Source organism: Vulpes lagopus, chromosome 3, assembly GCF_018345385.1.
Source record: "Vulpes lagopus strain Blue_001 chromosome 3, ASM1834538v1, whole genome shotgun sequence".
NCBI classification, from domain to species: Eukaryota; Metazoa; Chordata; class Mammalia; order Carnivora; family Canidae; genus Vulpes; species Vulpes lagopus.
In genome coordinates this window covers 85,373,092-85,386,065 of record NC_054826.1, presented here as the reverse complement: position 1 = coordinate 85,386,065, position 12,974 = coordinate 85,373,092, and the positions used below count along the sequence as shown (strand labels likewise).

The window sequence follows — 12,974 nt, the reverse complement described above, 5'->3', positions numbered from 1 at the left end:
AGGCAAATGTTCACATATCCAACAATGACAATACAGCATTCACTATGCGCCAGCCCACTGCTTTAAATACTTATATTGCAAACTCATTAAATCTTTACCAAAAGCCTATGCTGGAAGTATTATTGCGATACCACTCTGTAGAGGACACTGAGGCACTGAGAGATTTAGGAACTCATCCAAAGAGCACAGCTGGGAAGTGTCAGAGCTGAGACTCCAACCTGCTGGGCTCCAGGCCCATGCCTCTCACCTCCTTGCTGGGCAGTATCAACCATCAGACAACACTAAAGCAAAAGGCAACCAAAGGATGAACCTCTCTGACCTTTCTCAAAATAGATTATGTGAAGGGGAGAATGTTTTGTTCTGCTACCTCAACAAACAGCAGACAGAAAAAATAAATAAGTAAAATTATATATGTGTGTGTGTGTGTGTGTGTGTGTGTGTGTGTGTATGAGAGAGAGAGAGAGAGATCATAGTATCATGGCTATAGAAAGAGAGATGTTTGCAAGGACTAAAAGAAGTAGATGAATTTAAGTGAAATAAGGAAGCTAAGACTTCAGAAAATGATCCCTTGAATTCCTCCTTCCAAGCAGATTTTCTAAATGGGAAATTATGTTGTCTTGCGGAATTGAATAAACATTCTAGCGGCAGAAGCTGGTATCTGGGCCAGGGCCATCTGATGGACAGGGAATAAACAGATACGTGTGGATCAAACAGAACAAAAGTGGGGGAAGACAGAAGGAGGCCAGGACTTATGTAAGTAAGTGTGGGAAGAAGGCATTTCGAGTGCCATTTTGTGAAAAAGTACATTATCTGCTTGACTAGAAAATCAGTCCTTCCACCCACCTCCTGAAGCTATTTAGCACTGGGATGGTAGAGCGGAGAGAGGTGGGGACACCTGGTCACAGGGCCACCAGTGTTAGGGATGGGGTTTGTAGAGACAGCTCCACTCTGATTTTTCAGAATCCCAACCCCAGGCCAGTCCACTTGCCATAAGCCCACGTTTCATGCGTCGAAGCCTTCTGCCTAAACTTCTCCGCCAGGTGTTCCACACGCTCCAGCCTCCGAATCTCATTCAGCAGCCATTCCTCATAGCCCTTCTCGGCCTGCTCCAGCCTCTGCCAGGCACCAGCAATGTCCTAGGGGCATTTGAGGTCAAGCAAAGACAGGTTAGCAACCCTCCACCTGAGGGCTTCTCTATAAATTCCTTCTGCCCCAAGTTTGACAGGTTTTCTTCCGTGTTTTCTTCTCCTTGCTTCTCCCTCTCCCATCCCCAAATAACCACTCAAGACCGTTTGGGCTTTTCAAGGTCTTAATTATCACCAGGGCCTTTTAAAATTGATATGGTTGTTCTCATCAGCCAGTTATTACCTGAAACTTGTCCAGAGGTGGACAAAGGCTGACAGGGCTTTAATTTTCTGGCTAGAAAAAGATGATGCCTCAAAGTGACTCAGTTCAAATCAACTGATGCTCAGTGACTGGGCTCAACTGGCTGGCCAGCCAGCCAGCCATCAACAACCATTTCCTGGACATTGTGCAATGTGCCGGGTACTAGTGAGACTTTGATAGAACAAAAGACACCTAGAAAGTTCCCTGTCCCTGAGCAGCTTGCATGATTGTCAGAGGACAAAGAATCAGTAAGTACAACTGACCCTTAAACAACATGGGGAGGTGGGGATAGGAGCACCAATATCCCACACATGTGAAAATCAGCATATAAACTTTGACTCTCCCAGATCTTAACTACTAACAGCCTACTGTTGGCCAGAGGCCTTACTGGTAATATAAACGGTTGATTAACATATATTTTGTACATCATATGTCTTATATACTATATTCTCACACTAAAGAAAACTATTAAGAAAATCAAAAGGAAAATATATTTACAGTACTATCCTATATTTATTGAAAAAACCCATGTGTAAATGGAACTGTACAGTTTAAACTTGTGTTGTTTGAGGATCGACTGTAAATTATACAGGGTCACTGCAATAGTGATGGGCTCGGAGGTAAAACAAAAGGGGGTCAGGTGATGCTGAGAGCCCAGTGTGGTGGGGTTCCTTCAGGTTCCTCTTCTTGGAGAAGAGGCGTCCGAGGAGGTGGCATCTCAGCCAAAACCTCAGTGACAGAAATACCCAGTTATGTGAAGAGCTGGGAGAGAGCGCCAAGGCCTGAGTGGGGCTGGCCCTGTGTGCAGGGAGCAGCAGCGGAGACAGTAAGGCTGCGTGGGAGTGGAGGACACAGAAGCAGAGGCCCGTCAGCAGAGCAGGGAGGGAGTCAGATCACATGGGATCCTCCAAACCAGGTTAATAAATCTGGATCTTTGTCTAAATACTCTGTCACTAGAAGGCTGAAGAGAAGGGGAGACACACTGTGGTTTCCATTTTGAAAGGAACCCAGCTGCCACTGTGCAGAGAATGAATTTTAGGGGCCAGTGAGAGAAGCCCTAGGAGATGGAAAGAGAGGGGGAGGGGAGTGAGAGAGAGAGAAAGAGAGAGAGAGAAAGGCTCAGCAAACAGTGACGGCAGTGTAGGTGGAGAGCAGGGCACAGATTCAAGGTATAATCTGGACGCAGAGCCAATGGGACCACGGAGGAACTGCATGCGTGAAGTGACAGGAAGAGTCCCAGATGACACCTGGGCTTGGGACATCAATAATGTAGGGGCAGCAATGCCATCAGCGAAGACAGAGCACACTGCAGAGGAGTTGGGGAACAGGTCAGGTGTGAAGTGCTCTGAGATGTCCTCGCAGACACAGGAACCTAAAGTCAGGAGGAAGTCAGAGCTGGAGATGCACAGTCTGGGAGGCGCTGGCATTCAGGTGGTGAGGGGACTGGGGTGGGGGTGGCAGAGCTCTGAGCAGCAGGTGTAAGGACTCCGTGCCGGGGAGGAAAGCAGTAAGGGCGAGAGTGGAAGAAGGCTCAGGGAGGTGGCATGGGGAACCGGGTCAAAGAGGCAGAGAATACAGAAATGAATGTGAAAACCAGAATGTCACCAGGGAGGCCGCCAAGCTGAATGGGAGCCATCGCCAGAGGAGACAAGCCGGGTGGCTGCAGGGTGAAGAGTAAAAGGAGTAAAGGAGCAGCAAGGAGCTGAGAAGGGCTCTGCCACAGGCAACTCCTTCTGGATATCCTGCTGCGGAGGGTAGCCGAGGGCCAGGTCAGCACTACCAGAACACAATGTCTCAAGTACCCGTATGCTGGGGCAAGGGACTCTGGCAGGGGAGCCAGCAGCATGCAGAGGGAGACCCATGTGGCGCCAGGCCCTGGAAAGGGACGGGGTCCTAGGTGCAGGTTAGAGAAGGCGTGTGACGTAGATGCCAGACACCAGGAGGCCCGGGGGCCGCGGTGGCAGGAGGACAAGGTGGGGGGGCACTTTGCAAGCATAATAAAGGCCGCTCTTAGAGGGTAAAACACCGGGAGCGGTTACAGATGGAGAACTGCATGCTGGTGGGGGAGAAACATCCTGAGAGAAGTGGTGACAGGGCCAAAATTCTATCCATTAGCTGAAAGGACTGGAGATGTTAGCCCAGCTTTCATGGCAGCCCACCAGGGCAGACGCCTCGGAGCTGCAGGGGTGTGTGACACTCACTCACCGACACCATCTTGCCCTCGGAGGGCATGAAGGCAGGCCGGTTGCTGATCCGCAGCTTGGTCTGCAGTGTGTTGAAGTTGATCTCCAGCTGGCACTTCTCCTGCACCTTGGGTGGCTTGTGCTTGCGCCGGTAATCCCGGAAGTCCTCCAGCTTCTTCTGCATGGCCTGCATGGTCTTCTCGGGGGTCCGGTTCTCCAGCCAGGGGATCGTACGACGAATCCATTCCAACAGCTGCTCCCAAAACATAAAAATACTGCTGGAGACACCAGCAAACTGCCCCCCACCCCCAGTTAAAAAACAGGAGCACCTGACAATTGGAATGGATTCCACCTGAGGTTCCTAAAATTACAGACTATGAATATCATACCCTGGGTCGAGAGGAGAGGATAAAAAGGCATCTCTGTGCACATGCACTGTGGCATGAATGAAAACTCCAGTGCCCCCCCTCCCCCTCCCATGGCCACTGGTGATTGCCCCAACGGTACCACACATAGGTCGAAAACTGAAAGGCAACACAAGTCATGTTTCACAAAAATGTGACATTTACAGGAAACTCAGGGACTAGACATTAGCAGACAAAAATGCTGGATGGAGCTTTCAAATAAACAAAAACCTGACATGGGATGGAAAGTCAGCCAAGAATCGGGTTTAACTTCAAATGTAAGTATTTTGTAAATAAGCTCCAATCTAATGAACTTATTGATCAGAAAAATGTATTGTAAATCTGGGACTGACTCAATGCCAAGGTATATTTTAATCTATCACCTGGCTTCTGAGGAAATCCACATGATAAAAGTGAAAATGGTCATGAATTCCTAAGGATGAAGTATATATACCCCTTCTCTCGAATTACGACCAAGTTGGAAAGCCACTATAATTGACATTTACGATCACTCAGAAAATGATGGCAGGCAAGAATAAAATTTTGTTAAAATGGTGATATACTTTTAAAAAAGAGGGGGTGATGCCTGGCTGGCTCAATGGTTGAGTGTCCGCCTTTGGCTCAGGTTGTGATCCCAGGGTCCTGAGATGGAGTCCCACTTCAGGCTCCCCACAGGGAGTCTGCTTCTCCCTCTGCGCATGTCTCTCTGTCTCTCATGAATAAATAAAATCTTTAAAAATATGGTGATATATCCACAGTCTAAGGGTTTGAAGAGGATAAAAGGACCAAGGGAAAAAAAGGAAGGACAGAATTACTGAGGAGTGTCTGTCCTTTGGCCCCAGTCATGCCTCTACCCTGACGTTGGTCACCAGGGTTAAACAATGCTGCCAAATTGAGTTTTCCCACAGTAGCAGTATGAAAACATTTTAAACTCAATATCATCAGATTGGATTACTACTAACCATTACTTTGGAAGATTTACTTCAAGAATCCTGACGCTTTTCCCAGGACAGACCAAATATCGGCTAAATCAAGTCAGAGCAAAACCATTTGGTCTCTGACACGTGTGTCACTGTAACTGAGTGAACCCAGAAATGGTGTGTGTGGCTGTGCACCTCACTCAGCCCATCACCTGCATGGGGGAAGCAATGTAACGGCAGTGACAAGACCACCTAGTTGCTATTTATGCAACTAAATCAGAACAAAAAGAAGAGCAATGTGGAAAGTGCTATCCTAACCCAGAATTGGGCTGAAGAGCTACAGAAGGCATCACGGACTCTTAGGTTCAAACACCTTGCATGGGTGAGGGGGGCTCTGTCCTCCTTACATTTCCCTCTAGATATTCACAGGCATACACAAGGCTGCGCCATGTCTCACAACAGGCTGGGCCAGTTCCTGTAATGCTCAATTGCTGCGTGGAGCAGGACTTCTGAGTGATGGAGGGCACGCTACTGGAGGTCAGTCACCAACAGGGCAAGAAAAAAACAAAAAGTAATGTGGTCTCATCTGGGGGCATCCAACCCTGGTGGTGCAGAGCTGAGCTTGGAATCGTGCCCCACTCCTTAAAACACGCAAACTTTTTCTATGATCTGGGGTGGTTGGGAAGACCATCAGGATTACTTTTGTGCCAGTAAGCATGTTGCTATGAGAAGAGCAACCTCTGAGATCAAGTGCATTTTCCTACTCGTATTCTGTCTGAGATGAAAAATGCAGAGAAAGAAAACACTGACAGCCGGTGCTCCCCCTCCACGCCTCTCCCTCTGGGTGGGAATGGACAGGACTGCCGGGCACCCGCTCCCTTTACCTCACTCGCTAGCCTCTCATATTCTTCCATCAGCCTCTCATTCTCTTGATTCACAGCAAGAACCTTACATATCCTGTTAGCTGCTGTCTCGGCCTGTAAAACACAATAGGTAAACAGGACAGCTCTGTCGACAGGGAGGTGCATGCACAAAACGGAACGTGGTGAGGCAGGAGAGGTAATGAGCAGATGGTGTGCTGTCGATGGTGCAGAGTCAAGGTTAGGGTGGATTCAGACTGAGGATATGGCTCATGAGTCATTTCACACCTTTTTTACACAGACTTACACGGCAGGCTGAATGTACTGTGGGGAATAATGGGGAGATACCATTAGTCTAAAACACAAGCTTTGTAAAACATCAAGCAAGTTAGTGACAGAAATATATGGGTCCAGGAAGAGGAAATCCCCCATCCCTGAATGTCCACCTGAGTACTCTACTGACCTCATGACTATAGGGCCAGAGCTCTCTACAGAACCTTAGCCTTTGGAAATCAAAGCAAAAAAAGAACTGGGTCCTGAATAGATATTGTCATTGCACCGAGTTCACTACAGCCCTCTTGACCTAAAATGAATACATAGAACTTGCTAGATGGGATCCTTCCACAGAGCTAGACTTGTTCTAAGATTGGTGTGCCCTACACGGAAAGTCGTTGAGGTGTATGGAGTTCTCGGTTGTCATTTCGTGGAGGGGCACTGAGGCTGGGGGTAGCAAAGTGCCCCAAACCACGACCACATGGTGAATCCAGAAGCACAAGCCACCCCCTTCGGCCTCTAGCCTGTCCCAAAGCCTTGCCTCACAAGCCCCATTTGCAGTTGGCATCATTTGCTGCTGATTGTCATGGAGAAATCATAAACACGATACCTACTTGGTCCACTCTGGCCCATTCATTTTGTCCAAGGACACGTACGTGGAGGGGCAAGAGACAGGTGGATAAGGTAGAAAGCTGAGGGACATTCACCCACAACATGTGTCTTAAGGAATGTGATTTTTTTTGAGGCTTTAACATTGTTATCCTTTCACTATTGCAGTTAAATTAAGACTCATCTTGAAAGTTGTTAGAACAAATCACTGAACAGAAAGCAGTTTCTTGGCAGAGGAAACAGGGGCACCAGGGAGGTGCTCATTTCTCCTCATCAGATTTCCCCCTCACTGCTCGTGAATGTGGCACCATTTTCAAGGTGCTTGTGTTTTCCTAAAGTGCAAATGTTTCCCACCATTTACTAATGAAATAAAAACAATATCTTGGAAGGAAGGAAAGATTAAAAAACACCCAAACAAACAAACAACACTTCAGGAACTATCTAAAATTAAAGCTGTTAAAAAACAAAAAGTATTCACGGTTTGGAACTTGCCATATTAGGTCATCACGAAACACTTAGAAAGATTCCAAGGTAAGATGTGAAGCGCACAAACACACACCCAGGTACGCGCACGTGCACGCACACACAACTAAAACCAATGCAGAAGAGCAGCACAGCAGCCCAGATCGACACGTGTTGAATACCTGCTCCGCGCCCGCAAACGCATGGTAGAAGCAGGAAACGTATGTCATGATAGCTCTTTCATCGGGTTTAGGAGTGTTCACAATGTCTGAAGGGAGGGAAAAAAATAACACAGAAACAAACACACACACAGATGAAGAGTAGAAACCAGGGTGAACAAAGGGAAGAACGGATTGGTTTACACGGATCCGTTTTCTGTGTGTTTCTTGGGCCCACAACCCTATGCCTCCAGAAGGCTCTCACACTGACATTGTTTGTGAACAGAATGGCTTGAACCCACATGTTTTTCTCATACTCGCCAAGGGTCTTTTTCCTCCCCTACCCTGTGATGTGCTTCTAAAAGTGCAGTCAAGAGGTTAATATGGGGACTGTGTGCTGCTCTCTCAGGGCTTGTGGTCACTTCCTAATGACTCATGAGGCCCATATCTGCTCATCTTTTGACCAGATCAGGTCATCTGCCACTGTTGCTCTAAGCAACATAGGTAGCCTAGCAGGATGCTGGGAATACGGGCATCTATCTGTGGCCCCATCTCTCCTGCCATTTCCCCACCCCCATCTTCATAACTATTGGCTTTCTGTTCCGTGAATGGTCCTGGCTGCCATGAGGACAAAATTCACTGGAGAGGATGTGGCTTTTAACACCTTCTGTGAGTACTTACCTTGCCATTTACAAAACCACCAAGGGTTAATAAAACATCTAAAGAGAAGGATATACAGGGCTTGTATTTATTGTGACTCTTGCTACCATTTGTATTAGCTGCCAAAATAAGCAACAGGAAGAAACAAAGAACCATGTGAACACACCACTCTTTGCTGAACTGCTTTTAAACTTTAAATTCATTTGGGTCACTAGATAAAACAAAGTGAAAAAGATAACCATGTAATTTCCTATGGGTGAAACCTGGTCATTGGGTTTTCAGAGAGTATGCCCAGAATGGATGTGGGGTTGTGTAACAGTATGGAATCTTCTGGAAAACAAACACGAACGGCATACTATCGCATGGACAGAAAGTAAGTTTCAAAGAAAACTAGACTAAAAAAGACAAATGACCTCCTCCTCAGAACCAGACAGGTCTCCTTATGCAGAGGAGACGGGGAAAAGAGAAAAACAATTGAAAAAAAAAAAAAAGACACAGAAGGTGAAGGGTGAGTGGTGACTCTTTTTACATCCTCACCTTCTGTGCACCAGCAAAAGCATGATAGTAACAGGAAACATAAGTCATTATGGCTCTCTCATCGGGTCTGGCAGTGTATACTAAATCTGTGTGGAGAAAAGAAGGTTAACTGCTCGGATGTTCTAGTACCCACGGGCTTCTGCCAAGTGCTGCCTCAGAGAAGTCAAAGCCGTGAGTCTCCTCCCCTCACCCACCACACACTTATGTTGTTAAAACTTTGGCTCCAGTCAAAGAAATCATACCTACAAAGTCATTACTATCTGTATTTTTGAGAATTGCACAAGAGAAGGGCATGGCTAGCACAGAAGGGCCCTAAATCTGCAAGAACGTTACATCCACAGCCAGAATCAGAGTTCTGGAAGCCTACAGAAGGCACGCAACAGCACATTCCCTGAGACTTCCTATCGCTGCACATATGGAGGGCCCAGGGGTCGACAAAGAGCCCTTCTGCGAGTCCACACAGAATGTATACACCCAGGAACCTAAGCCTGGTGCTCACCTTAAGGAAAGGTTTGTGGAGGAAAAGAGAGAAACAACTTTCAGAACCTTTTAAAAGCATGGCAGACAGTTACAATGAGGACAAGTTTCCCTGGTGTTTAGTATAGGTAGTAGCTCATGGGAGAGTGGCCCAGCTAGCCACTCGACAACCCCCACTTAAGGTCCAGGATGCAACACCATGACAGGAAGTGAGGTCAACAGGAGCAGGTGGGAAGGCAAGGCTTTGCAGGAGGGATGAGAGTTCTGACAGGAGGCGCCAGCACAGGACATGGCTCAAGCAAGGACATGCTAATACAATGCTGTGGTGGTGACAGGGCCCCGTGGTACTGTAGTGAGGATACAAAGGGCCACATGCAGAGGGGACCATTCTAAACTCATGTTTAGAGAAGGAAAAAAATGCCAGTTGGTGAAACTTCTAGATCCCCAAAGAATGTCACAAGGTGGCTACAAAGCAAAAATTATGCTTCTAGCATGCCAAAGACTAAAATTGTCCCATCACAATGTGCCCCACACCAGAGGCAGTCAAGCTCATGACTGCCAGAAGACTCCTGTGGGAAATTACAAAGAAAATATTCTAGCATGTAAGCATTGTTCTGAACCATTTAAAAGAAAATAGACTAAAATGTGTCACAAGGGAGGAGGAAATGAAGGAGCACCAGTGCATCTCATTGGCCTAGAAGGATTCACAAGATGGACACACACCCAGACCAGGACTCAGGAGCTAAGGGAAAACCTACCTACCAGCTAGCAAGCATGTCAGCAAGCCAGAGGAATAATGATGGTGACCCTGAACTCACCCTCAACTGCAGTGTATTAGGGAGGCATTAATTTACTGTTGGTCTGTTTTCTCCTCTCTTTAGTATCCAAGCTATTAATTCGAGTGGGTAAACACTGGATAGTTATTTACTCTACAGAAAGGTCAAAGGAGATGCCACACAAATGAAAACTTAGCTTAGAAAAGACAGACAGACAAAAAGGAAAAGGAACTATTCTATATTGCTACTACATCATTTTACTGACTCTCTCTCTAAAGAATTTTTGCAAAGCATAAACAGATTGGAGGAGCGTATTCAAGTGTTAACACCCAATACTACAGGTGTTTGTTAAATGGTTAAATTAATGAATGGGTAAAATGAGAATCCTACTCTGAAGATAACTGTTATATGAGTTGCACAGTGTCCCTCAAAAAGATATTGTTGAAGTCCTATCTCCCAGCCCTGGTACCTATGAATCTGATCTCATTTGCAAATAGGTCTTTGTAGATATAATCAAATGAAGATGAGGTCCTGCTGGGGTACAGAGGATCCTTAATCTAGCATGACTGATGTCCTTGTAAGAAAGAGAGAAAGAGATGTAGAGACAGATGCAGACGGAAGAGTGATGCTACCATAAGCCAAGAAATGAGAGGGGCTTTCTGAAGCTGAAAGAGACAAGGAAGGAACCTGCTTTACAGGCTTGGGAGGATGCATAATGCTGCCAACAGCTTGGTTTCAGAGTTAGAGCCTACAGAATCATAAGAGAATAAATTTCTATTGCTTCAAGACACCTAGTTTATGATCATTTATAATACAATCACCAAAAATGAGGAGGAACAGATGATTGACAATTGGCTATCATCAAGTTCTCTGCTTTTCCCTAATAAAGCCAATTAAGGGAAGATATGGACTGTTATGGAATAAAAGTATTAACTACAAACACAGCAACATAAGTTCCTTGAGGGCAGGACCCTACCTTATACATCTCACTATCTCCTGAAGTACCTAGCAGAGGGTCTTGTTAATACCTGGCACTCATATATGTCTGTTGAATGCCAAGTGAATCATGAACAAGTGAAATGAATGGATGGTTTCCACATATCTGTGCTTTCAATGAGGTGCCATAGGCATAACCCACACAAATTTATTACATATAGAGGGCACAAAAGTTATTTGAAACTAGTCCTCAGCATGAGTGATGCTCAGCTGCAAAATGTTTAGAAGTTCTTCCAGATTTAACTAAACTAAATTTAATTTAGACCCAAAATGAAACATGGAAGTTTGAGAGGTGTGCTGCTGGCTAAACGTTCCATATTCTGTATTTTGATTCTATAATTACTGTTTGGAAGGAAGAATGTTTTTCCTTGTGGAGTCCTGAGCATTTCACAAGATTTATTTGCTAAACTGTCTCCATGTGGTAAGAAAGGTAACAGTGTGTTGTTACAAAAATGAAAATAATTTTTCTTTGCAGATCACAAACCAAAGCATTCTATTTCTTTGCCAAAGCTGAACCTTTTACCAAATTCTTTCATTAGAGTTTTGCCGGCGTGGTTTTTAGCAGGATTTTTAAAAAGAATTCATGAACAAAGCTGCAACTGAAATTCTCTTTATGCTCCTGTGGCCAACGACATAAACTTCTTCAGATTCCTAAGTACTTCAGATGTAACTTGGCTATAAAGTTTTACAAATCCCCATGCATGGCCATAGCATGTGTAGGCCACAGACTTTCCACAAGCTGGTAAACACGGTTTTCCTCTCACCTTCAGCATCCAGCATTTTGGGAATATCCAGGTGCTTCTCTGCAATTTCCATGGCCAGGTTAATATTTCCTATTGGGTCATCCTGCATGAAAAACAGCACAGCCAGTTTTTGAAAATGTCTCTTGAAAGGAATTATGAATGATGTGTTTTATACACCTCATTTTTAGGAGGCAACCTTTCCATGCATGTAACCATAACAGTACAAGTAATTTTTCCCAATTGCTTCAAACATTTAGAAAAACACCAAAAATGATCTGAACCCCACACAATCCATGCACACTCCATCCAAATCATAAATGTGAGCCCAAGGTTTAAGAGGACAACTGCTTTGCAGACAGGAGTAAAGCTGTCAGATACTTTCTCATGGACTGGAAAGAACATTCAAGACCTCTGAGATGTTTTCAACTCTACTGACAACGTTTCATGATTCCAGAAGAAATCATGAAACCTACATTTTTCCAGGTCTGGAAGGTGATCATGGAGAATATTTAGTACAATGCTTTTGTTTTGAATATAAGAAAACTGATGGATGAAGAGAAGGAAACATGCCAGTTGGTGAAACTTTCAGATCCCCAAAGAATGTCACAAGGTGGCTACAAAGCAAAATTATGCTTCTAGGATGCCAAAGACTAAAATTGTAAATGAAAAGTAGGAGGAAACTTTTGTTCTTAAGATTACATTTATCTTCACTGTGAAATTGGTTAAATATATATATATTTACATACAAATATATATATATGCTATAATAAAATAAATTTAACCAGAGGTGTATAACCAAAATTCTGAAAAATTTAAAGACTTATTTAACATTTCTTGTTTTGATCCACTTCAGAGATCATTATGAACCTGAAATGGGATGGGTATTGGAAAGATAGATCAATCAGAAAAGGAATGTTAGTCCAGGGATGGCTTCAATGAATTTTAACATCAAAGCCATTTTAAATATTTTAGAAACTGCAGCCCTTTGCAGTAAGTACATTTTAATACGCTGAAGCAATTTCAGAAGTGCAGGCTTTCACTCATGAGGGCTCAGTGAAGAAATCCAAACAAGCTTCCTGGCCTCACAGAATATACATTTTTCAAGTAAATGTTTCAACAAAGCATTCCATTAGGAGCAGCCATATGATAATGTCAGGCGTACCTGCATATTTTATGCATATAATTATAAATCCAAATTGCTGAGCAAAGTCTTTCTGTTTTAAATACATTAGAAAAATTTTAATATTAAAAATAGATTGATTCTGAGACTCTGGGAATCTCATCTATACTGTAACAGAGAGAGATAAAATGAGGCAATTAAGTATTTCCTTGGCTCAGCTACTGGCCACGAGACCTTGGGCAGATTTCTGAATCCCATACTTCTTTCATTACTGGGATAATAACAATACCTACTTCATCACTGCATTAATATTTTACTGTGCACTGTCAAGACTGAATGAATATACATGTATATGTAACATATACATAATAATATGTATATGTAACATACATATTAATATATAATATACA

General features: G+C 44.3%; 1 protein-coding gene across 1 annotated transcript in view; it reads right to left on the bottom strand.

The window, feature by feature from the left end:
• Window positions 1-12,974, bottom strand: part of ACTN2 (actinin alpha 2) — a 66,423-nt gene that overhangs the window by 16,606 nt on the left and 36,843 nt on the right. The window contains exons 7-11 of the mRNA XM_041749068.1: window positions 11,466-11,547; window positions 7,280-7,365; window positions 5,778-5,870; window positions 3,592-3,822; window positions 989-1,136 (exon numbers count right to left, since the gene is read on the bottom strand). Coding sequence (XP_041605002.1) covers window positions 989-1,136; window positions 3,592-3,822; window positions 5,778-5,870; window positions 7,280-7,365; window positions 11,466-11,547 — 640 coding nt within the window. The remainder of the gene's footprint in view (window positions 1-988; window positions 1,137-3,591; window positions 3,823-5,777; window positions 5,871-7,279; window positions 7,366-11,465; window positions 11,548-12,974) is intronic.